The 25,308-nt window shown below is 40.5% G+C and overlaps 1 protein-coding gene across 1 annotated transcript in view; it reads right to left on the bottom strand.

The window, feature by feature from the left end:
• Positions 1–3,960: 3,960 nt before the first annotated feature.
• CCNI (cyclin I) overlaps positions 3,961–25,308 on the bottom strand; it is a 49,402-nt gene continuing 28,054 nt past the window's right edge. Inside the window, exons 3-7 of the mRNA XM_072623887.1 lie at positions 14,926–15,054; positions 11,581–11,655; positions 11,301–11,441; positions 10,527–10,757; positions 3,961–5,561 (exon numbers count right to left, since the gene is read on the bottom strand). Coding sequence (XP_072479988.1) covers positions 5,118–5,561; positions 10,527–10,757; positions 11,301–11,441; positions 11,581–11,655; positions 14,926–15,054 — 1,020 coding nt within the window. The 3' untranslated portion in view covers positions 3,961–5,117. The remainder of the gene's footprint in view (positions 5,562–10,526; positions 10,758–11,300; positions 11,442–11,580; positions 11,656–14,925; positions 15,055–25,308) is intronic.

Below are 25,308 nucleotides of genomic sequence, written 5' to 3'. Positions count from 1 at the left end.
AAAAAATTTAAGTTTATATGAAACTTAAAAAATGAAAAAATAATGGTTTGGATTATATTGCCAAGATACCACACAGAAGACATGGAACAAATTATGGCTAATTTCAGTTTAAAACTTCATGGTTCATGTGGAGAAAATTGCTAATGAAAGAATGTAGATGTTGGGAGAAAACTTTAGAACCTATGAATAAGCAATATTTTTGACAATTTGGGTAAGCCTAGGAATAATAAAGAGAGGTTATTACCTTACCTGGATACTGAAGTCTGGTAATTATATCCTTTGTTCAGGTGTGACTAGATGTCTGTATTTGTGAATGAAACTTGGGTAATATTTCTAGTTACCAAGGGTATACGTTGGCCGTATAGCTTTAAAATATGTGCTATATCTGATCCAATGTAGAATACCTAAGATAGGAAGTGGAATCCTCAAGGATGCCACACAAACACATGATAAAACTAGAATTTATTTGGAAAACCCAAGACCACAAAAACAAGGGAAGGGATTTCTTACCCAATAAAATCTTGTCAAAATTGAATAATAGGTTGGTCAGAAGAAAAACAAAAAAAGTGATTTTGAGACACATTTCACACCATATGTCACAATAAATTCCATCTGAATTATTAAAAGAAATTTTAGAATAAAATGCTTCAATGAAAGGAATATTTAAGTTATACAACGGACAGAAGAAATGATAGGAGACAATTACATTATTTTGCATAATCAAAAGCAATGTATTACGAATTGAAAGAAAAAGACTGTGAAAAAATTTGCTGGTTTTTTTTTTTTGATAGAAACCAAGTAAAAATTTTTAAGGAAATAATGCAAATTTCTAACACTAAGATCCATCCTCTTATAGTCCAAGATATATGAAAAGGACTAGGGAAATGTATGAATGAAGCAGAAGGCAAAAATCTTAACTATGTATATGTATTAAAGTGTTTTTTAAATAAATCTTATTTTCCCCGTATTATTAAAAATCATACACCTGTTACTTTTTTAATGATAATTTAAGTTTCAAATTTAAAAAAAAAAATGGTTTAACCTAATAAGAAGGGAGGTGCGTAAGGGGGAACACCTCCTCTCAATCAAAGAAACTCCCAAAGTCAATTTTCAAAGTGAGTTGTTCTGTTCCTTCCTCCATACACCAACCGCCAAGCCACTCTGATGGCATGGTCTTCTTCAGCAACGAAGGATGAACACAATCCTCTGGGTAGATGCAGCTAGCTGGGTAACTCACCTCCTCTCCTGTCTGCCTCCCCCTCCCCCCTTCCTTCTCCTCTCCAAAGGAAGGTAAACTTGGATGGCCAAAAGATGCCCAGTTCACTTGGGTTTTACTTGCTCCTTTCTATCCCTTCCTCACGTCCCCTCCCCTGTCCTTCCCTCTCCTCTCCCTGTCCTCTCCCAAAACCTTAAACCTACTGCACTCAAACTGGGACTCCATTAGGACCCTGCCTGAGGGCTCCTCTGGACTCTCCCAGCTTCAGTGATTATCAATAGTAACTGTTGCTCTTTCCCACCCAGCCTGATGTCTTAATTTTTCTTGACCTCATTAAAGGGGCCATGCCCTGGCTACTTCTTAAACAGGCCTATTCAATGAATAGGCATTGCCTCATCCTAAATATCTGATACTATATAATGGGCTGAGAGGGAGAAGAAGAGGAACAGAAAAACTGAGAAGACGTTAACAAAAATTAATTTTAACGCTGGTATACAATAAAGAATGTACTTTAAAAATCGGAATAACTTTAAATTATCTATTGCTTATTGCTGGTACTTTTTGAAAATAACATCTGCAAGAAAGAAGTAAAACAAAACATCGTTAGCTAGCCAGTAGTTTAAAAAAAACTGAGGGCAAAAACAAGCACACCTCACAAAGACAGCGTTAGAAACAGCATTTACACAAGGCTACTTGAGAAACCTCTGCCAGATACATTTAATTTGGAATATGAATGATATGCACAAACAGGAGCAGAATTCTGAGCCCCTCACATGCCTCCCTTGCACTAGGAAGGAAAGAGCAGCTTGCTGAAGAGCTAGCGCCTCGGCCTCTGTCTTCACCCTCCCGCCTCCGTGTCTCCCAGGGCCTTCAGCAATGAGAGAAAGAACAAGCCCTAGTTGGAACTCCATCAGTTTTCCCACAGAAAACAACAGGATGGGTACAGGGGCCTTGGGGTCAGGAGATGGGGACTCAGGTCTCACCTCCAACATCTCTCAGCCCTGTAACCACCAAGGACATTCCTTTAGGAGCCTCAGTTTCTTTATTTGCAAAATAGAAACAATGATACCTGTAGTACTTACCTCACAGGATCAATGACAAGACTGAATGAGGTCAAAGTGCTGTGGCCATTATGATACTATTAATACCATAGTTAAACTACATGATAGGATTACTAGGATTTTATGAAATTCTGGAAAAGTAACCACCATTTACAATCTTGTTTCTCCATGAAAATGCATTCTGGGTTACAAACATGACCCAACTGAAGAGACTTCCTCACCAACCATGCCCAGCAAACCCTGCCCCCTCCCTGCCACCACAAGACCTCACACAGACTGAGGACAGAGACAAAGTTGCTTCTTGGGAGACATGCCCACATGGATAAGATCAGACCCATCAAAGACTTAGAGCTGGAATTCTCCCAAGGCATAGGATAAAATACAAGACTCTCCACTGCAGCTTTCTGGCCTTCTTTCACAATGCTGTGCTCCAGTTAAACTCATTAACAGGCTGATCCTGAACCTAAGTCCCCATCTGTGCAGGCATCCCAAGTTTGCCATGCCCATCCTCATCTGCCTCCCTCAGATTCTGCGGCTGCCTTCAAGGCTCAGCCCAAGTGTCCTCGCTTCTCCCAATATTCCTAGGATACATCTCCCCTTTCACTCCTTGCAGGAGCAATGTGTTGTGTGGTGGCAAAAGTACTCCACTGGGACTCAGGCTGGAAAGACCAGCTTTGACACTGGCCTCTTTAACTTCAGTTTCCTCAAGTGTAAAATGGAGAGAATCAAAGATTATGCACAAAGCCATGGGAAAGCCTTGAAGTAGCTCGTTAATGGCAGCTATGAACCTACACATTCTATTTCCCCCAGGAGAACATAAGCTCTCTGAGAGCTGTGACAGCCTGGGGCGCATAGTAGGTGCTTAATAAGGTTTAATTTAATTAGAAGTGACATTAGAAATCCAGCTCTCTCTTCTCAGAGTAGGACCTTGCTGCCTCTCCAAGTAAACCAGAGGCCATCATCAGCTGCTCTTTGTAGAACTCAGGAGAAGCCGATGTCACAGGAGAGAGCACTGAGCTCTGTCCTTTGCAAACATCACCTCTCCAGCTGCAAAGGGCTAGAGGGACAGATTCAGTCACATGTGGAGAACTACATTAGAATGTTGTATATCTTTGGAAATTCTTCAGCAAAAGTCATTTCTTCTAAATAATAGTTTTAAAAGCAGAATGCTGTTTCCAGGTCTTTGTGCAGGATTCCTTCTCAGACTGCCGCAGCATCAGCATCACAGGGAGTGTGAGCAGTTTTCCTATTATTTCAGGCTTAAATATAATGGACCATTTGAAGAAAAATGACACAAAAGGTGATCTAGTCTTTCTCCAGCATTAGTAAGAACATCACAAATATTCAAAGAATGGTGAAAACAGACTATATTTAAAAACCAAAGGGATAACCTTCGATCATGTCCTATCATGCAAAATTCTTTCTAACGTGTACTCTCATTCCTCATTTCACAAATTTAGCCCACACTTCTTATTCCATCTTTGGCAAATGTACAAATGAGTGTACTATGCGATGTATCAGGTTGGCTTTTACTCCCTACCAAGTTAGTCCACAAAAATACTCCCTTAATTTTCATGAATTTTTCATTAATCTCGATAGACACAACATTGCTTAAGTGGAAATAATTCAGCCACCCAGAACTTTCACTTTTTCATAAATGAGAACGAAATTAAAGACACGGAGGCAAGGACAACTTTTTATTGCTACCAGAAGGCTTTCATCAGTACAATGGTTCTGAGTGCAATACCTTCTTCAGACTGTGGAGAGAGCTCAAGATCCAGGAGGGGTCATTAAGACATAATACACAGGAAGGGAAAAAGCTATCAGGATTTTCTTAGTTCAAACAACAGAAAACTTTAGGTACTGAAGTTGATAATAAACACATTCAAGATTCAAAATCGTACAACTGCTCCAACATCTAGACAAGCAGTATCTCTTACTGATTATGATCAAGTGAAAAGTATGACTGGTTACAAAACAGCAGTTTTTCTGATGCACCCCCAAAATATGAATAACTTTATCGCGCTTTTCTTTCTTTCTTTCTTTTTTTTTTTTTTTTTTACAAATTCTAAAAGTGACTTTTAGAAATCTAAATTAAGACTGCCCTAATTATATTTTACTCTTAGGTTTCACTTTAAGATTAAAAAAAAAATTTACACAATAATTTAGTTTCCAATGTCAAGAGATCCAAAGGATCCAACATTTTTTACATCCATATTGAAATCCTAATCAATGTGGTCAGTCCCTTCTGCGGACCTCGTCTAGCACTTCTAGCACATTTGCAACTCTGGAAGCATTTTTTTCAGATTAGATAAACTCTGAATCCAAGTCATCCATCACTTGCAACAACTCTGAACACCAAAGTGCTAAAGGAAACAAATTTTCTGGTATGATTTCTTTACTGGAGGTCAAAGGACAAAACAACATTTCACAAAGCTAAGTTAAAGGAAAGAGCAGGCTGAAGCAAGAAGAAATGGAAATCAGATTGTTAGACAGGCTCCATCTGGCTAATAAATTTCGAATTTTCTTAATACTAAATATGAACTTTGACATGGACAACAGGTTACATTAAATTTTAGCAGAGAACTGGAACTAGAAAGAAAGTTTTTGCTACTTTTTTTGTTTGATTTTTTGGGGTCTTTTTGTAATTTTTTATACTTTTTAAATGTTTTAAGTGCTTAAATAATAGGTGAATTAGCCGCATAGGAAAACAAGGTTTTTCTGGCTCACTTCAGTTCAGCCTGATAAGGTATGCCCCTTATACATCTTTGCTTGGTTTTGCATGTTTCTATTCCCAGAGTAGCTTTCCTCAGTTTACTTAGAGGTAATACTTACTGTTACTATATGACAGAAACAGGCTGCAAAGGTGGACAAGGGGAAGCATTCCCCTCTTGCCTGGATAAATCAGTGCTGCACACAGAACCCATGTTTTCTGAAGCATTATCTTCGTTGTAGAGACGCTTGATTCCATCATAGAAATCATCTACTTCCATTTGTTCTACCTTGCGTTTAGCAGAGGCATGCTTACATCCAGTGGTAGCTAGCAGATGTTGGTAGAAGATGGTTGTACCTCTGATTGGCACTTCAGGTTTGCTGTTGTCCTTGGAGAAGTCTGGGCCTGGGGCAGAGGAGGGGTGCAATTTGAACACTCCTCTGTCACAGGTCGCCAGGTTGTGCTTGAGAGGGTGGTAGACATACACAGAATTGAGAGGCAGGGAAGACTGGAGAAGAGAAAGCTGATGTGCTACAAGCTCCCGACAGTGGATCAGCTGGGCACTATCCATCTAAACCAGAAAATGGTAGCATAAGATTCATGTTAGCAACCGTAGCTTTGGAGTGTTGGAGGGTTGTTTGTTTTGGTTTTTTAAAACACAAGAAAAGGTAGCATGGTACAGAACACAGAGCACTGGACTATGGGGCCAGGGTAATCCTCTGGCTAACAGAATTGAAGAATTTAAAGTGATCTAACCTATCACCCCTAAAGGAATTCTGACAATAACACACAGGTTGGCTCTGCCCAAAGACCTCCTATGAATGGGAAACACATCACTGCTCTCAGACAGGCCATCCCACTTCTAGACACTTGAAATGGAAGGACACTGTTCCAGACATTAAGTATGAATTTGTAACTTTAATTTCTGTCCACTGGTCCTGGTTCTTCCATCTGGGGCAAAAAGAGAACAAACCTAACATCTTCTACAAGAGATCACCTGAAGATCTGAAGATGGTTTTTACAGGTCCCCCACCACAACCCCAGTCTCCTCTTCATCAGGCTAAATACCCCAGTTCTCTGGGAACATATATATACATATATGACTTATGACCAAGGCCTTTTACCATGCTGGTTGACCTCCTCACAGTTTCTCAATAGCCTTTGTAAATTGTGGCACCAAGAACCCAACATTATTTATTAGCTACTGTAACCAAGTAATTTGTTACCTGGAGAAAAGACTCAGGAGGGCCAGGACAGGTACCTTTGAATAAATGAAAGGCTGTCACACAGAGGTGTCATCAGACTTCCTCTGGCCCCACTGAGCCTAACTATGGGTAATGGGCAGAAGCGGTAAGGAGACCACCCCAAGGGAAAGGAAGCAGTGGGCTCCTCTGCAGAGACTACGGGAGCATCTGTCTGATGTGCTGGGATGGGTTCCCTTTCAGGCACTAGATTTCTATGGAGGTCTCTCTCATGCCTAAGATTCTGTGAAGAGGGAGCAGCAGAGGAGGGGCCCGAACTTCTGGGCACAGCCTTGGCTGGCTTCTCTTTCTGAGCCACCCTCCCCAGCCTGACATCCTCACATCTCTATGACTTCTCTCTGGAGGCCTGCCAAATCAAGGTCAAAGTTCAACTTCTGTCCTTCCTACATGTTGGACCTCTCCACCACATGTTCACCAGTAGTTTAGTCTCAACATGCTGAAAAGGAACTTTTCAAATCCCTGCTCCAATTGAGCCTCCCCCCCCCCCCCCCCCCCCCCCCCGCCTCAATTTCCTTCCTACTGTTCTCATAATTAATTAGCATCTAATAAGCACACACTCTTGTGTTCGGCCCTCACAAGGAGCTAATGGTCTAAATTCCTGACAATCTCAAGTTGCCTCTGACCTTCTCAGTATCCTTCGGGTCCCTCCCACTGCATTCCTCTGGACACTTGTTAAGTCCTAATGATTCTTCTCAAGTACCCCATCTTGAGAGACTCACAGACTCAGAGTTAGAAGAAACCATTCATTACCCACCATCACCTTGGTTTTGGCTCTTACTGCCTGACCTACTGAAAAAGCATCTTAACTGGCCTCCCAATATGCAGTCTCCCACCTTCCACCCCAAATTTATCCCACGTGTTATGAGATTAATATTCCTGTATACCACTTGGATCACACTGCTTTGCTGCTCAAAAGTCTTCGCTGTCTCCCCAAATAAAGTACAAATTTCTCAGCCTGGCATTCAAGACCCTTCACAAGCCAGGCCCCCCCCATGATCAAAGAAGCCTACTTTTGTAGAGAGGCTCTAAACATTCCTGGGTCCAAGTTTTTGCTCCAACTTCTTGGAAAGACTGCCCTTCTCCATTTCCATTTGTTAAAGCCATTAATCATAAGCAATGATGAAAGGGACAGTGTCAGAGAATCCTGAGAAGACTTATATGAACTGACACCGAATGAAGTTAGCAGAATCCTAAGAATAACAATACTGGAAAGAAAAACAACTTTGGAAGACTGAAAAGCTATGCTCAATGCAATGGCCAACCCCAGATCGAGAGATCAGAAGCAGCACACTGGCCCCTCCAGAATGAAGGTATCAAATGGCACACAGGATGGTGGACATAGCTAATGGGGAAATTCGTTTTGCCTGGATATGCTTCCCTGTTACAATAATTTTCTTTACATTTTTTCCCAAAGGTGAAGGTGATGGTGAGGTGAATAGAAGGCTAGTGATAGAGTTGCCCCCCACCCCCAAACAAAAGAGGGTATGAAGCATCGTTTTAAATACACATAAGAAAAAGAAGGTCACCAGGAAACACAAACATGCAGAACATTTTTGAAAGTTATACACTGAATTTATTATACACTTAAAAGGAAAAGCAAGTTGTTAGCCATTACATGTACAGTGCCTTTTTTTGGTTCTATTTGGTATATAAAAATGCTCATTTCATCTGGTTTTTGTTGAATCCAGAATAAAAACATACAATCTATTTTTCAAGGCCCAATTCAAATGAACCTTCTCTCCTGACCCCCGCTATCAATGAACTGTCTCCTCTCAGATTCTGTATTTATCTCTCTTACAGCCTGACTGTGTACGACTTTGTCTAGAAGCCTCAGATCTCCCAGGCTATATTCGTGAGGGCTCACCTCTTGGTGATCCTTCAATACCCGGTAAAGCACTTTACACCAAGTACTCAAATCCTTGGTGCCACAGTGTGTCAGAGGAAAGAACACTTCAAGCAAAAGCATCTCCAGCTAGTAAGTGTGCTTCACCTCTTACAGCAGGAAGATTAGCCTCTGCCAGCATCGTGCTATCAAAGCCATGCTTCCCCTTCCATGAGCTACGGGAAGTTAGGGTCTACTCGGGCATGCTGCTATTGCTGCTGTACATACTCAGACTGTACTCCCTGCTCTGGAAGCGGGGCTGTCAGCTGCTGTCACTGTGGGCCCTGAACCAAAGCTCCCGGGCAGTCAGCGCTTTTCTCTAAGCACAGACAGCCCTGTCTCCCTTTAACATCTGTATTCCTAGTGTTCAACACAATGTTTATCACATAGTTAAGAAATGCTATTTCACTTCTTTCAATACAGAAAAATACAAGGAAGGACTAGAGACCAGGTTGTAGATGTCACTGATAGGAGAAAATTCCCTTCAAAATGAAAAGCTGGCACCTCTGAGAAGTTACATGACTCTCCCAGGTCACCTAGCCAGGAAGAATCAGAGGCAGGACCTGAACCCAAGGTCAACTGGTTCTGAAACCAACACTCTATCCACTCTACCATACAGCCCTTACGAAAACGGTATCTTAGTTTGCACATCAGCTCAAAAATAACCAGTAACAAGAACTGAAAATAGGAGGTTCTATGTAATATGTCAACACATTGAGAATTTTCAGTAAAGACTTTGAAGTAGTTCAAAAGATAGTAAGCAAGAGCCTAACAACCAGGAAGGAGCCATGGACTTGATGCAAGCTCACACCTGCACTCCACTGGGACAGTTCTGCCTTCCAATGATTACCTGGCCTCCTGGTCTCCAAAGTGCTTCCCCATACACTATCTCCTCAAACTCTCCAAAGAACTTTGTGAATGGGCCCAGATACCACAAGAACATTAATCCTTCTATTGCACCACACCTATTCAAATGCCTATACTGAGGCCTTCCAAGTTCTATCTACATTATTCCCTTCCATGCCCCCAGATGGGTCATCGTGCTCTCCCCCGTAAAGGCACTCCTTTGCACAAGCAATGTATCTTGTCACTGGCATATCAGTCAAAGGGAGCTACCATCTACTACATAAAGCCTTTCCTGATCACACCCTCCATCCTGCTTCACTCCACCCCCTTGCATATCAGCTTCTTGGGGGCAGAAATTACTTCACTTTTATCCTCCCTCCGAAAGAACCAAGCCCATACTAGGCAATTAATAAATGCTCCTTTATTGGCTGATCTAACCAGGGCAAAAATGATTAGAAAACAGAAAACATAATGTGGAGCCATCTGATTCTCCCAGTAGGCAGAAACCATCCTCATAAAAGTAAAAATCCATATAGACAGAACTTTGTACAATGTTCTTAATATTTTATTCTCTGACTGACATCTCAGTACTGCTGAGGTGATCCCAGGCTCCCATGACCTTTCTGAACCCTATTCCATTCACAGAAATTCCAAGTTTAGATCACCAATAAAAGACAACTAAAACCTGTTGGGGAAAAACTTCTAAGTTGTAATCATTTCTATTTCAGTGCGAAACAAAGTATTTAAGAACTTAAGAACCCTGAGCTGGGGGGCCGGGGGGTGGGTTAGGAGGAGGAAGAGAGATGGCCACCCAAAGATTGAAAGATGTCTGTGTTGTAACTTGGCCCAAGTATCTACTTCTCCATTAACAGTTCACTGCCATTGCCCTTTAGTCAGAATTCTCAGCTTATACGTGACTACAATGATTGAACAATTTTTTAGTTGAAACAAAAACAAGTTTAAAAACGAAGACTTTCAAAAACATTAAGCATTGGCCTGCAATTCCAATCCCAGGTATGTAAAGGGTGCCTTACTATGTGTAACTATGTGAGCTGTTGTAATAAAGGTGGTCAGTCTCAACATGCTAAATAAAGTAAGAACAGTTAACTTTTTAATTTACAACAAAGATAAAAATCCTTTCCTTCCCTGACAAGTACTTTCTTGCCACCTGTATGCCATTAAACACTTACTCAACACATGGAGCACATAACCACCACTTTGAAACTAACTACAGTAACAGGCATTTTTCTCTCTAACAAGCCAAAAGAACATGTATCAACAAGAATCACATGAACTGCTCAAAATTCTCAGAAAAATTATTTGGGAGATATGCACAATGGGGAAGGGAAAGACCTGTCCAGCTCACAGGACTGATCTGTGCTCAGTTTCTCCCGAAAAATCAATAGTGTGTGAGAATGCATCAGAAATAAATTATCTGATTCTTTATTATCTAGACACTCTACTGCCAAATAAAACTGAATGACAACCAATTATTTCCCTTGACTACAAAATAACTTCTGAAAACAGCTCCTAAGCTTGCACCTACCTGTGCCTTCTGGAGCAGCTCAATTGTAAGAGCGAGCCAATCAGGAATAAGCTTCTCCATCTCCAGACTGACCATGGCGAGAGCTAACATGGAGCCCTTGAATGGCAGAAGCTGGCTGCAGGCCAGACACTGGAGGAGCTGCTTCGTGAGGAATGCCAGGTGCTGAGAGGGGCTCAGTTTGGGCAAACCGAACAGTAACTGGGGCCTGGTTGACACTGCAATAGCATGGAACTGAAAAACAAGAATATGATAACCCCTAAGTCCACTTTCTGCAAACCTGACCATGGCCAACTTGCTGAGGGGAAACAGGGTGCCAAGTCTGTGATTTCTCTAGCTGCCATGACCTGGCTATCTACAAGGGAGTGTTTCTTAAACCGTGGGTCCTGACCCCACACGGAGCCACAAAAAACTTGGCCGATGGTAAAATGTTTTTTGAATGCACAACAACCAAAAATTAATTCAAAATCCAAGGTGTTTCTGGCAGCTCTTGCCTGTGTTGCATCGGTCAACTTCACTGCAGCCTTGGTTCAGAACACAAAGCATGAAGCACACTTTGCACTGCGCCGGCGCATGCCGCCACACCCACACAGTGCCAACAAATGCTCCCAAAACTTGTAAAGGCGTCATTAAGTGGACAGAGTTTAAGAAGCCCTGATCTAAATTACACTGTGGACAGCCATTACTTCCATTTTCTTTGAATTTTTTAAAAGGAAAAGGGGCAAAAGATTCACAAGAGAAAAAATACCCCAGATTCAACTAATAAAGCCTATTTACAATATGGAGGAAATCCAGTGGAGTGGCGGTGTGAAGGTCCCAATTCAGCTTGTCCAGAATGATTCTCTCCATCCTTAGGATCTCCGATGAAGAACAGCCACAGAAACTATCTCTGGCCAACACCTTCAACACGGGAATTCTCTAGTCAACAAAACAAGACAGGAAGGCAAAGAAAAAATTCACGTTCAGGCCCGTCTTGTCAAGCAAGTGCAAGGAAGGCAAATTCAAGAATTACATTTCATTTTATAAAGGAAAGGGAAGTTTTAAATGAAAAATTTACCTCATCCTCCTCAATGGTCTTGGCAGCCAGGAAGAAACAGCTGATTGCAATACAATTTAAATATTTTGGACGGGCCTACAGTATGGGGAGAGAAAAAAAGTTAGAATTTATAGCTACAAAATCAGATGCTGGGTATGAAGACAATCCACACTCTATGTAACTCAACCCAAATCTTTACCTCATCCACGGACGCCTAACCAGATGCATTCTAGACTGATGAATTAACATCTAACCACTCCATTATGATCCATGGAAAGAACAAGTCAATATTCCATTACATGGAAAATAACTAAAGACAAAAAGAAAAAAGAAAAAACAAAGAAAATAACTGAAGCTGGTTAGCCAAAAAGCTTAATGAGTATCCAAAAGAGGGCAAAGAGAGCATGGTTTTAGAACAAGCTGATCAGATAAGATGGAAAAAGAAAATAACTACCAGGGAAAATAAATAAAAATTAAATTTAAAAACAAAATTCTGAGAGGACAATATTTAATGAGTGGGGGAAGGGAGAAGGGGAATGTGCTATTTAAAAAAAATCTGTTTTACATGCCACAGATGATAGTCATTCAAAGAAGGGAAACAGACCAGTAAGGATCATATGAATTTTCACTACGAAAGCAAAAGAGATTACAACAGGTTTAAAAAAAAAAAAAAACCCACCATAACAAAATAAACAAGAGAATGAGCTGGAACAGCGAGGAGGAAGAGGGAAATCTGAGTAGGGAGGAAACTACTTGGAGCTAAACAAAGCAGGTGTAGACTAGAAAAGAAAAACAAAAGCAGAGCTGAGCAGCTGGATTCTCGGCTGAGAGAAGTGACCAAAGTGACGCCGTCTAGCTCCAAACAACACACTCTCCCCCTCCCCTCCCCCGCACGGCCAGGCTTGCACCCAGTCTCCCATTTCTGCTTCTACATCTCTCTACTCACACAATCACCGCCTTAGTTTAGGATCTCATCCTCTTTCTACCTGGCCTCCTTGATTTAAGTCTCTCATCTCTTGGTAGTCAGATGTCCACACTACTGAAAAGTGATTTTCTTAAATACAAATCTGATTGTGCCATGCTCCCTATTTCTCTTCTGTTTAGCCACCACCTCTGGTTCCAACCCCTCCCCACCACCAACACTGCCAACGATGCCTCCACCCCACCCTTCCACCTCCTTGTCGTCCTCAAGGAATTCCAAATTTCCCTTACAAGGTTAGTGCCCTCCCTCCCGAATTCCCTTGTCCTTAACTTTCTGCTCTTTCTCTCTTGGCTTAATTCCTCTGTGCTCACATGGGCCCTGGGGCCTCTCTTTTAGGAACATTAGCTACTTGAGAACTGGGACTGCTTCCTTTTTTGTATTTGGATCCCCAGAGAGTGGACCTAGTGCAGAAGAGGTGCTTAATAAATGCTTGGAGATCCGAATGGAGGATCTCCTCAGGGAAATGGGTGGGAGGAAAAGCAGATGATCAAGTCACAATAAGAGTAGTGCTGCCCTTATGAGTTCAGGAAACAACAGGCCTGGGGCCTCTAGTACTTCCACTGGGCTTACTTCAGCAATGAATGGGAGGCCACAGAATGACCAGCTGTGGAAGGATGAAGACTGAATAAAGGAGATTACAGGTCCATTTGAAGAGCTCAGCATATCAAAAAGCAATATATGTTACAGAATTCACTAACAACTCCTAGAAACTAGCTAATTTTATTTTGAAAATATTTAGTGACAAATTAGTGTTAGCTTTCATCACAGAGGAAGAATGTGACAGAATCTAACAAAAGACAGCAAGCTGGAATATCACTTAAAAGTTGTAATATTGATGTTTTTTGTTCTTATAAAAAATGAAGATAATATTTCAGTTGCCTGAAGGAAAAAACAAGTCAAACTGAATGTATTTTCTTCAGGGGCATTCTAAGCTTTTGGAAGGAAAAGCTAGGGTGTTCCCAACCTGGTAAAAGGATGGGAGAGGGGCAGAGATCACAAAGAATGCCTTCCAAAAGATGGCACAATCAGACCTCCTCCTATCGGGCAATCGACATCTTCATATAGCCTATGATACTACCCATCAATACCTCAGAAATTTGGAATATAAACAATGCCCAAGAAGTTGCTCAAGTCCCTCTATGTCTTTGTGATTTTCTAATCAAAAAGAGATCTCCAGATAAAACTGGTGAAATTCAAATTCCCAAACTATGCCATCTCAGGATACAATCACAAATCCCAAATTCCTCAATTTTGTTTATACTTTTGATAATATAAACATACATAGATATATTCAGAGCAACCATCCCACCTCTCTGGGCCTCTGTAAATCCAAGGGTTGGACTACGTAAACTCTAACTTGTCTTTCAACTCTGAATCTACGATACTCTATTGTTAGCTCACCTTACAGGTCACCAAACTGGGCTCGAAAAGTTATATGACTTGCTCCAAATTGCATGGATGTAAGTCTGAATCTTCCCTCCCTCTTGAGGCCTGCCTCATGACTCATGAAGAGGCCCACAGCTGAGAAGTCCAAAGGTCTTACAACCCATCAGCAAGCATGTATTAAATACCCACTATGTGCCAAGGAGTATGTGAGGGGGGTACAAGTACACAGAATGAAAAAATCTTGACTCACAAAGAGCTTACAATCTATAAGGTTAAATGTCAACATGTAGAGATTATGTATAAAGTGAAGAACCCAGTCCACATTCCTGAACACTGTGTTGTAAGATGAAGTTTCATATTTTTTCCTATACACAATATGCCTAATTCATTAGCAACTAATGATTTGTTGTTGTTCAGTTGTGTCTGACTCTTTGTGACCCATTTGGGGTTTTCTTGCAGAGATACTGGAGTGGTTTGCTATTTCCTTCTCCAGTTCCTTCTACAAATGAGGAAACTGAGGCAAAGAGGGTGAAGTGACTTGCCCAAGGTCATACAGCTTAAGAATCTGAGCCAAGATTTGAACTCATGAGGATAAGTCTTGCTGACCCCAGGTCTGGCACTCTATCCACTGCACCACTGAGCTGCCTAAGTGATGACAAAACAAGACAATATGTAATAGGCAGGTCTTTCAGAGAATTACTTATTACTCAGCAAATGTAAAAATAAAAGCTGCTATCAAGTACTTCTCTCAAGCAAAATTTAATATAAAATCAGAAGAACTAAAACATCATTCCATTTAAGGAGGCTCTGCTACCGCTTAAAGAGAACATTTCATCAAGGAGGTAAGGAAGGTCAAAGAGCTCATATCAACAGCTAAGAAATTCCTTGCACATCTCACTGGTCTGCCTTTTAAAGTACTATGTTTGATCAATGTGAAGTAAAGTCAGAGTCCCACTCTTTGCCTCCTGCAGGCAAAATGTTCATCTTAACAAGCTTACCTTGACAGTAGCTAAGAATCTATCCAAAAGACTACTCGCCAAGGCCAGTGTTTCTGGGTAAAGGTTGAACTGGTGCTTCAGCTTGGCCAGCCATCGGACAACCTCATCCCTCTGGGCTGGAGAAACACTCTGCAGAGGGAGATCAGAGAAAGAGCAAAGTGAGCACCTGATGCACATGCCAACAGTTTTCTGTCACAAAGGTTAGCAAATATTATGCAACTCCTGTAGCACCTGTCTCCCCACTCCCAGCCTCCAAGCTAGCGACTGCCAAATGCAAACAAAGGACAAGAGATGTCACATCTTTCAGGGCCAATTTACCAAGGGTTTTGTTTTTTCTTTACATAAAGAACTTTAATTGGGGGAGCAGCTGGAGTCCAAGGACTGAAAGACAAGCATCTTTTGCTAAGCACTCCAATGACAGAGGCAGCACGCACTAGTAGATAAGAGGCCAATCAAGGGTGGAGTCAGTGAGACCCAGAGTCCTTGTCTTCTCCCCGTAATAGCTAATGTGGACATGGCAAAGTCATTAAACCTCTGGGTGCTCAACATAGATTAGGAGAGGGAGAATGCACATGGAAAATCACAGATCCAAACCAAAAATAAACAAAAAAACCTGGCAACAATTTCAGTCATTTAACCACTCATTGCCTGAAGGCAGCTCTCTAAGTTGCAGAAGAAAGTTGCCTCTTTGCATTGGTAGAAGGAAACAGACCTCAAGAAGCTCATGATCAAACTGGGCAAAAGGTACAAACAAATAGCTGAATTTTATTTTTTCAGTTTCCAGATAATTGAAGGGTCAACATCAAGGGATGAAACCTTTTAAAATAATAGTAACAGCATTTTTGTAACTTTGGTGGTCGCATAAACATTATCTGCATTTTATAAAAAGAGAAATTGAGGCTCTGAGAGTGTCATCTCCCTAACAGGTTTCCTGACTTCAATTCAATAAACACCCACTATAAGTAAAGCACTAGAGACATAAAAGGAAAAAAAAATAAAAGTCTTGTCTTTAAAGGAGCTTACGCACTGCTGGAGGGACACAAGGCGTTTGTAATCCAAGGACAATATTAGATTAATGTGAGAAGGGAGAGAGGATGGAGGGGTGGAGAGATCAGGGAAGGCTTCATGGGAGGATGCCAAAGAGGACTGTCTACAAATGCACAGCACTGGGAAGTGGCAAGTCAAGCTGGGGGCAAAACTAGAAGGTCAGGGATGGATGATGAGACAAGCTCCCACCTGATTCAAATATGTTCAGATGTGGTCACCAACTGGATTTGCTTCATATGATGGGGCTTATCTGAACACAAGAGAGTGTTTTTTTTGCTTTGTTTTGTCTTGATCTGGGGAGAGGGATGTGTGGGGATGAGTGACATTGATGAAGCATTTTAAAAACACAGAGAAGAGAAAGGAGTTTGCAGGCCAAATGGAAAAGGAGGTTCAAAAACTCAATGAAGAAAATAGTTCTTTAAAAATTAGAACAGAGGAGACAGAAGTTAATGATTATATGAGAAACCAAGAAATTGCTAAACAAAACCAAAAGAATGAAAAAATAGAAGACAATGTGAAATATCTCACTGGAAAAACAACTGACCTGGAAAATAGATCCAGGAGAGACAATTTAAAAATTATGGGACTACCTGAAAGCCATGATCAAAAAAAGAGCCTACACATCACCTTCATGAAATTATCAAGGAAAACTGCCCTGATATTCTAGAATCAGAGGGCAAAATAAATATTGAAAGAATACACTGATCACCTCCTGAAACAGACCCAAAAAGAGAGACTCCTAGGAATATTGTGGTCAAATTTCAGAGTTCCAAAGTCAAGGAGAAAATACTGCAAGCAGTTAGGAAGAACCAATTCGAGTATTGTGGAAATACAATCAGGATAATACAGGATCTGGCAGCTTCAACATTAAGGGACAGAAAGGCTTGGAATAAGGATAGGATATTCCAGAAGTCAAAGGAACTGGGATTAAAACCAAGAATCACCTACCCAGCAAAACTGAGTATAATACTTTAAGGGAATAAATGGTCATTCAATGATATAAAGGACTTTCAAGCATTCATGATGAAAAGACCAGAACTGAAGAGAAAAATCTGACTTTCAAACACAAGCATCAAGAGAAGCATGAAAAGGTAAACAGAAAAGAGAAATCATAAGACTTTCTAAAGCTGAACTGTTTACATTCCTACACGGAAAGAAAATATAATTCTTGAGACTTTTCACAGTATTTGGGTAGGTGGAGGGATTACATACACACACACACACACACACACACACACGCACACACATACATATAGACAGAGAGCACAGGCTGTGTTGAATCAGAAGAGATGATATCCACAAAAAAAAAACAAAATAAAAATTAAGGGGTGAGGGAGAAAAATACTGCGAGGAGAAAGGGAGAAATGGAATGGGGCAGGCTATAACTCATAAAAGAGATAAAAAAAAATCTTGTTCAATGGAGGAGAGAAGGGGAGAAGGGAAAAGTGAAGCTACTCTCTCCACGTATGGCTTAAGGAGGGAATAACATGCTCACTAAATCTGGTATGATTATCTTACACTACAGGGAAGTAGGGAAGGAGGCGACAAGTGGGGTGAGGGGAATGATAGAAGGGAGGGCAAATGGGAGAAGGGAGTAATTAGAAATAAACACTTTTGGGAAGGGACAAGGTCAAATGAGGGAATAAAAAAATAAGGAGGGACAGAATAGGATAGAGGGCAATATAATTAGTATTACACATGATTATTATGGAAGTCTTTTGCAAAATGACACATATATAGCCTGCATTGAATTGCTTGCCTTCTAGAAAGGTAGAAAGGGAGGGAGGGAGAAAAGTTGGAATTCAAAGTATTAGAAACGAATTTGGAGAATTGTTCTTGCCTATACCCGGGAAATAAGAAACACAGGTAATGGGGTATAGAAATTTATCTTGCCCTACAAGAAAAGAGAGAAGATGGGGATAAGAGAAGGGTGCAGTGTGATAGAAGGGAAGGCTCTTTGAGGAAAGAGGTAATCAGAATGCAAGGTATTAGGGAGTGGGGGAGTGGAGAGATGGGGAGAAAAACTGGACATATTACAAAGTGATGTAAAAGCAATTAGTGCTTAAAAAAAAAAAGAAAGAAAGAAATAGAAGACTTTCAAGCATTCTTGATAAAAAGACCAGAGCTGAATAGAAAATTTGACTTTCAAACACAAGAATCAAGAGAAGCATGAAAAGGTAATCATAAAGGACTTTCTAAAGTTGAACTGTTTATATTCCTACATGGAAAGATAATATTTTAACTCTTGAGACTTTTCTCAGTATTTGGGGTAGTTGGAGGGATTATACACACATACACATACATACATACACACACACACACACACAGGAAGCTATATACAGCATAAATAGGAAATAATTAACAGAAGGAAGGCACTAAAATTAAGAGGTTTTAGGAGAGCATTCCAGGTATAGGGGACAGCCAGAGAAAATGCACAGAGCCAAGAGATGAGTGCCTTCTTCATGGAAGAGCCGTGAGGACAGTGTTGTTGGACTGAAGAGCACATGTCAGAGAGTAGGCATAATAGCACTGAAAGGGTAGAAAAGAGGTAGGTTATAAAGGGCTTTGAATGCCAAACTAAGCATTTTGTATTTGAATCTGGAGGCAAGAGGGAGTCAATGGAGTTCACTGAGTAGGACAGTGACATGGTTTGACAGAAACTCCCTTTACTTGACTCATAAAGACTGAAAGACTACACAGGTGTGTAAATGTCTGATTTTTCAAAAGGATTTAGGAAAGTTGGTTTCCAAAACTTAGAAATAACAAATATCAACATTTACCAGAACTCATTAATAAGTTAAGAAGTTACTTAGAAAAGTAAACATTGAAAAATGTAAAATACCCTATCAACAGAATAGGAAAGAGAATTTAGATAACTAAATATAAGGAAAAGATATTAAAGAAGGCATAAATGAATTTTGAAATAAAAAATCTTGATGAATTTACAAGCTCTACCAAACATTCAAAGGAAAAAGTGATTCCAATCTAGAAAGCCATCCTTCCCCTTCCTTTGAAACAAAAATAGTTCTGAAACCCAAACAAGGGATACAATAAACTAGAGAAAGTGACAAATATCTCTAATGAATATGAATGTGAAAATATTCATAAAATATTAGCAAAGAGGATACAGCAACATGTTTAAAAAATTATACAATATGACCACGGCAGATTTGTACTAGGAAAGCAAAGTTGGTGCAACATCAGGAAAACTACAAATATAATAGACCCTAGTAACAGCAGAAAAAATAAAATCATATTATAACAAAATATCAACAGATGCAGAAAAAGCTTGACAAAATATAACATCCATTTCTGTTAAGAACATGAAAAAGCAAAAGAATAATTGGACTTTTATTTAATATCACAAACAGTATATATCTAAAACCAAGGACTTATATTACCCATAATAAATAAATGCTAGAGGCCCTTTTGATAAGATCAGAAGGAAAAAACTATGTTCACTGTCCCCACTATTATGTGATATAGTTCTCGGAATACCGACTAAGGCAAAAAAACAAGAAAAATAAGTTGAGGTAATCTGAGCACAAGAAAAAACAAAAGTAATGTTTTTTGCAGATGATGGTTTATTTCAAGAATGTTATGGGACGCAGCTAAAATTTAACTGAAAAAACTATATAATGGAAAACAACTTAGAAAAACTGAAGAAAAAGAAAAAAAGAAAAACTGAAGAATTCTGACCAAAGCAATCAAAGTAATAACCAGTCAAGAATCCAAAACACTGGAGATGAAACAAATTCCCCTCCCCACCCACAGGATACGAACAACCAGCGCAGAAGGAGACATATGTTTTCAGATAAGGACAATGTACTGATTTGTCTTGTTTGTTACGAGGGGAAGGCCTGTGTGAAGAGGGTGGTGATAGAACAGAAAGTGTCAATGAAACATTTTTAAAAATTACAGAGGAGCTCAGAAGGAAGCTCCAAAGGAGAGGAGCGAGGCCATGTTGGTCCTACTGTGTTCTACATCCATTTTCTATGGCAGTAGACAGTGGGGAAAAGGGAAAGAAATTGAACTGAAGAAGGATGGTATTATCTAAGAAACTGAGAGGAATTTAGACTAATGAAGTAGGTCATTGGTTGAATTTAGGAGAAATTGAGTAAAATTTGAAGGAAAAAAACATCTCTAGACCAAGATACTGATCCAGATTCTAATTCCAAGTTGAAAACGGAGGATCAACAACAATTAAAAAGGACATAAAAGTTGATTAAGAGAGATCCAGAGAAGAGTAGGGAGTAGAATGAGAAGAGGCAGATTCAAAATGGGTGAGAAAAAGACAACTGGCAAGACTGAGATAGGGAAGAAAAGGTAATGGGAATAATCAGAGGGTAAAATAAATTGAGATTGATGAGTGGGGAAACTTGGTGAAACAAATAGTCTGTGCCAGACTGAAGGGGAGGGGAGTGTGGTGGGGGAGTCAATGAGACTAAGAAAAGGAAGTTGACTGGAATTGTCAAATGATTAAGAGGTGACATAAACTGTAATACCTTTCACCAGGTATTTAGTTATTAGGGTGGAGATGTAAATCTTAAAAAAACATGGCTGAAAAATCTCAGTCATCATGGAAAGTAATAGAAATTCTGAGGTGATCTGGACTGTGTGCTCTATACATTTCTTCCACAGCAAAGTGACTGTTCCAAAACATTCCAAAATGTAGGCTCTCATTCTACCAAAAAAGACAGGGAAGGTTCTTAAAAACAAACAACGAAAACCCCTTCCACACTCCAACTTGTAGGAGTGAGGCTTCAATGGAACAAAAATGAATCTGAGGCAGAAGAGCTTGAGCACTATTCGGACGTTGAGAGTGGAAGAGTGCCACAGAGAGGTAAGGCGAGGAAGAAAATGGACAACTTTTCCATGAGACACTGATCAGACCCTTCCTGAAGAAGCTGCTTGCTCACATCCTCTGGCCTCAATTTCCTCAATAAAGTAAGGGGTCAGGCCCTCATTTGAGAGACGGCTAGGGGAGGAGGCGTGAGAGACTTGAAGAAAAAGTCTGGAATAGCTTCAGTTGGGAGGGAGATAGAAGTCAATGAGAAAGGAAAACAAAAGGTGTGCCAGGCTATCGGAGAACATAAATGTGTGACTTAACCAGTTAGCATGGTTGTGAGACTTCCTCTAGCTGCACTCAGTGGCTCCTGAGCAGGAGCAGAGGAGGCAGATGGTGGGAGAAATCCAAGGCTGAGACTTGCAAAAAAAGAACTGCAAATGGACAAGGTGGAAAGAAATCTGAGAGCAAAACAGTCCTGGGATCAGAGAGGGACAAAAGGGAAGTCAGAGCCTGAGACTGAGGGCAGGGAAGGGAGGACTAGAGAGAGGTGGCAAATAGGGAAAAGAAGAAGAAGGTTATGGCTAGAGAGGAGAATGCCAGATTTCGTAATAGTGCATTTGGGTTACTGGCACAATCTAGCGTGGCTGCGGTGGAATGAGGGAGTCAGCGCAGGCTGACACATTGGGAGATTAGGGATTGGAGCACAGCTGGGCTGCAGCAGGGCTACCATCCAAGGAGAGGAGGGGGCTGCTGCTGGGGTGATGAGGCAGCTCTTTGTCAATGTGCTCACAAACATCAAGGCCTGTTTTCTTCTTATGGCATGCATTCAAGGCATGAGAGAACCTTCCACAAGTTATTAAGACAGATAATCATCTTTAGGCACTTTAGGCACAACCATTACCAATGATCCTGAAGAAATGGGAAAGAAAGTGAATACCACAAGAACAGAGATTTTGTTATGGCTACTGAAAGATTACCTAGTTATATCGCCAAGCTAGACAGATACCAAAGGGAGTCACTATAAAGAAGGAAAATTAGCAGTGACCATATAACCAAACGTTCACAGGAGACAAATTCCAGCAAAGGAGTCTCAAATGCTGATACAGAAAAAGGCAAAGTTTAAGCAGCAAGCAAAAACTACCATTCCTAAAGAAGGGCAGATTTGACCTTAAAGGTCAAATGAACCTGAGACTTGATGGAATGAAACCCATTACTGGTCCATGGCTCTAGATGAGTTTATTAAAAAGAAAACAAGCGCGCCATCCCACCCCACCCCACCTCCACACACACTGTGGAATGTAGTAGTGAAATAAATACTGTGTGGAGAGAAATGACCAGTGTGATTTTTCTGTTACTCTACAAGTACTTCATTTCATGCCACCCCTAACACCTGGAAAGGCTTTTGAACGGATGCAGAATGGAATGACTAAAACTTAGAGAACAATTTATACATAATTATATTGGAGAAGGAAACAGCAAACCGCTCCTGTAACTCTGTCAAGAAAACCCCAGATGAGGACACAACCTGAAAGACTGAACAACAACAACAATATAATGGGAAACACTGAAAACTGAAGCCTTCTGATGGAAGCGATGACCATGCCCTCAGAAGACTGGGAATGAAATATCTCCCCACCAGCACTCTCCCCCAGTCAAACCGGGAAGGATGGGAGATGCATAAGAGTGCAATTTTGGAGTCAAAGGGAAAAATTAAGAAAAACTGGATTTGTGGATGCAGCCTGAACTCACCAATCGAATTAAACTGTAAAACGTAATGTCTAGAAGACAGAAACGAGGCCAGATGAGTACAAATGTATAGCGTGGTTCTGTAAAAACAGTGTCAGGAAAATGAAAGCTCAGAATAAGCTATAGTCAACTTGGGAAACTAAAGCCAACAAAGAGTTTTTGCTTTTTATTTTTTTAAAGGTATACTGAAAAGAAAACAATCAAAGAAAAGACAAGATCCCCTCCATGGGATGGATAAGGTAACTCACAAAGATAAAGCAGAGCTACTCAATATTTATTCTGTTTTTGTAAAATAACGGAACAAGTTTATGCTCAAGACACACAAGGAGATAATGAGAAAGCACCTAGCTTCCTTTGCTGAATTCAAATAAGTGGATTGGATGAATAACATGTTCTGTTTTAAAAACTTGCAGATACTGGGTTTTTTTCCCCCTAAACTACTATCAATGATAACAGAAAGACCATGAAAACAGGAAAAGGTAATGCAAGATTGGAGAAGGCCAAATGTTGTCATGATTCCCAAAAAAAGGGAAGCAAGCAGAATCTGCCCACTCAAGGCCAGCAAGCCTGACTTCACTTCTTGGGAACATTCTAGAATGAAGTCATTTCAGAGTTGGTTAATAACTTATCTAGAAAGTGAAGCAAGTGATTACTATACAGAGCCAGTTTGGGACCTTGGCAAAAACAGGTCCTGTCAGCCCAACTCTATCTCCTTGGTGACAGGCTTACTGAATGATGAGGGGAACACTGGGTGTGCAGCTGATCGAGGTTTTAGAAAAGCTTTAGACAAGATATTTCATACCCTCCTGGGGGAGAAGACAGAAGGATGTGGATCAGATAATAAGATAATCAGACTGATTCACAACGGGTTGGATGGCCACACTCAAAAGCTGGTTGTTTATATAGTTCAGTGTCAATGTGGAATGTTGATGGGATCTGTGATACTTAACATCTGTATCAATGAGTTCACAGAGGGCATGCTCCTCAAACCTGCAGATGACACAAGGCTGGGAAACTGACTGCTGGCAGACACACTGACAACAAAGCAAGGCTCCGTAAGAGTTGTGACAGGCTAGCTAGAGCACTAGACACAATCTAATGAGATGAACTTGGGTAAAACTTATACATACTGGCTTCTTCAAAAGCTCACCTTCTGGAGGGGCCTTCCCATCTCTTCCCCAGCTGCTAATACTAGCTCTCTTTTCAGATAATTTTCCACTATCTTTGTTATACAGTCAGCTAGTTGGTATAGTGGATGGGGGCAATCTAAAAGAGCCCAAGCTCTAATCTGGTCTCAGACACTTAGTAGCCTATGTGACCCTGGGCAGGTCACCTAATCTCTCAGTCTCAGTTTCCTCATCTATAAAATGAAGATAATAACAGCACACACTGCCAAGGGGTGTTGTGAGGATCAAATGAGGTAACGTATGCAAAAGTTCTTAGTAAACCATAAAGCACTATGGAAACATTAGCTAGTTATGATTGTCTTGTAGTAGAAAGTAAGCTCCCAGAAGACAGGGCCTGGTTTGGTTTGTTTGCCATTCTTTGTATAGCCAAGGACGGGGCCTAGAACACAAGAAACACTTAAATGTTTCCTGACTAAATTAGGTTCTGAACATTCATTATGGGGCACGATCGCTGCCTAAATATCAAAGGTCTACTTGTAATACAGGTCATCTTCTATAAATACTGCCTTCTGAAACACTGAGGCAAAACCTGGGTAGTTTGTAAAGACAACCTGAAATCAAAAGCCTATAACAAATGAAAAACTAAAGGAATTTTCTGCTTGTTTTTTGTTTTTCAAACAAAACAGAGACTATTCTAACTTTGCAAATAAAAATAATTTGCTTCTAATCAGACCTCAAGACACAGGATGATCTCTATGCTATTACTTTCACTTGGTTTCAAGTTGGCAAAACAACTGGAGTGGAACAACCACATTCCAGTCTGAAACAGATGGTATTTGTGTGTTTAAGATGAGGCACAATAACCACTGTTTTGTCCTCTGACTTCACTCAAAACAATCTGTTTCAAACAGCAGGACTTAGTAAGTTTTCTTCTCCAAGCGCTGTAATATTTCACTTTTTAATAGCTTGAGGCACAAGCAACATTAAAAAAATTCCTCTAGGATTTTATAATGTTTAAAAATCTATTTTCATAGGCACATTCTATTCATAATACCCAATAAGAATGGCCAAAAACTTATCAACTGGAAAAAAAATAGTTCTTCTTGTTGAGGCCAGACTTAAGAGATGCACCACCTGAAAGCATTCAGGGACCTCCAACTCTTACTATGTCCAGTATACCCTCCTCCCCCACTCTCTGGCTGATTAAGGAAGCCAAAATTATCTCAAGTGTCCACTCAATAATCTTTACGATAAATAGCTGCTTCATTCCCCATGGCCCTGAAGACAGAGTTTGGTTCAATATCTCCCATCTGGGGAAAAAACAGGGCCTTTCCTAATACAATAGTCAGGAGTCCTAAAATAAATCTTTCAACAAGTGATCATGGAATAAATCTTGATCTGTTTACTTCAGTAATAGGGTTTTGCCTATTTGCTAAACTTACTTTATACACATATTTTAAAACGGAAAAGCATGCCCACTTGGGGGTCACTGAACAGTGGCCTCATGACTAGACCATAAGCTCCTTGAGGGAAGTTGAAGTCTGACTTTAATTAGAACCCCTCCTCCAAGAATGTCACAGCAGGTGCCCTTTCCAGTGACTAAACAGTTTCCTTACAGGAGGCAGTGTGACTAGCACTGGCTCTGGGGTTCAGATCCTACCTCTGAAGCTTACT

Source organism: Notamacropus eugenii, chromosome 7, assembly GCF_028372415.1.
Source record: "Notamacropus eugenii isolate mMacEug1 chromosome 7, mMacEug1.pri_v2, whole genome shotgun sequence".
Taxonomy (NCBI): Eukaryota; Metazoa; Chordata; class Mammalia; order Diprotodontia; family Macropodidae; genus Notamacropus; species Notamacropus eugenii.
This window is presented reverse-complemented; position numbering and strand designations above follow the sequence as displayed.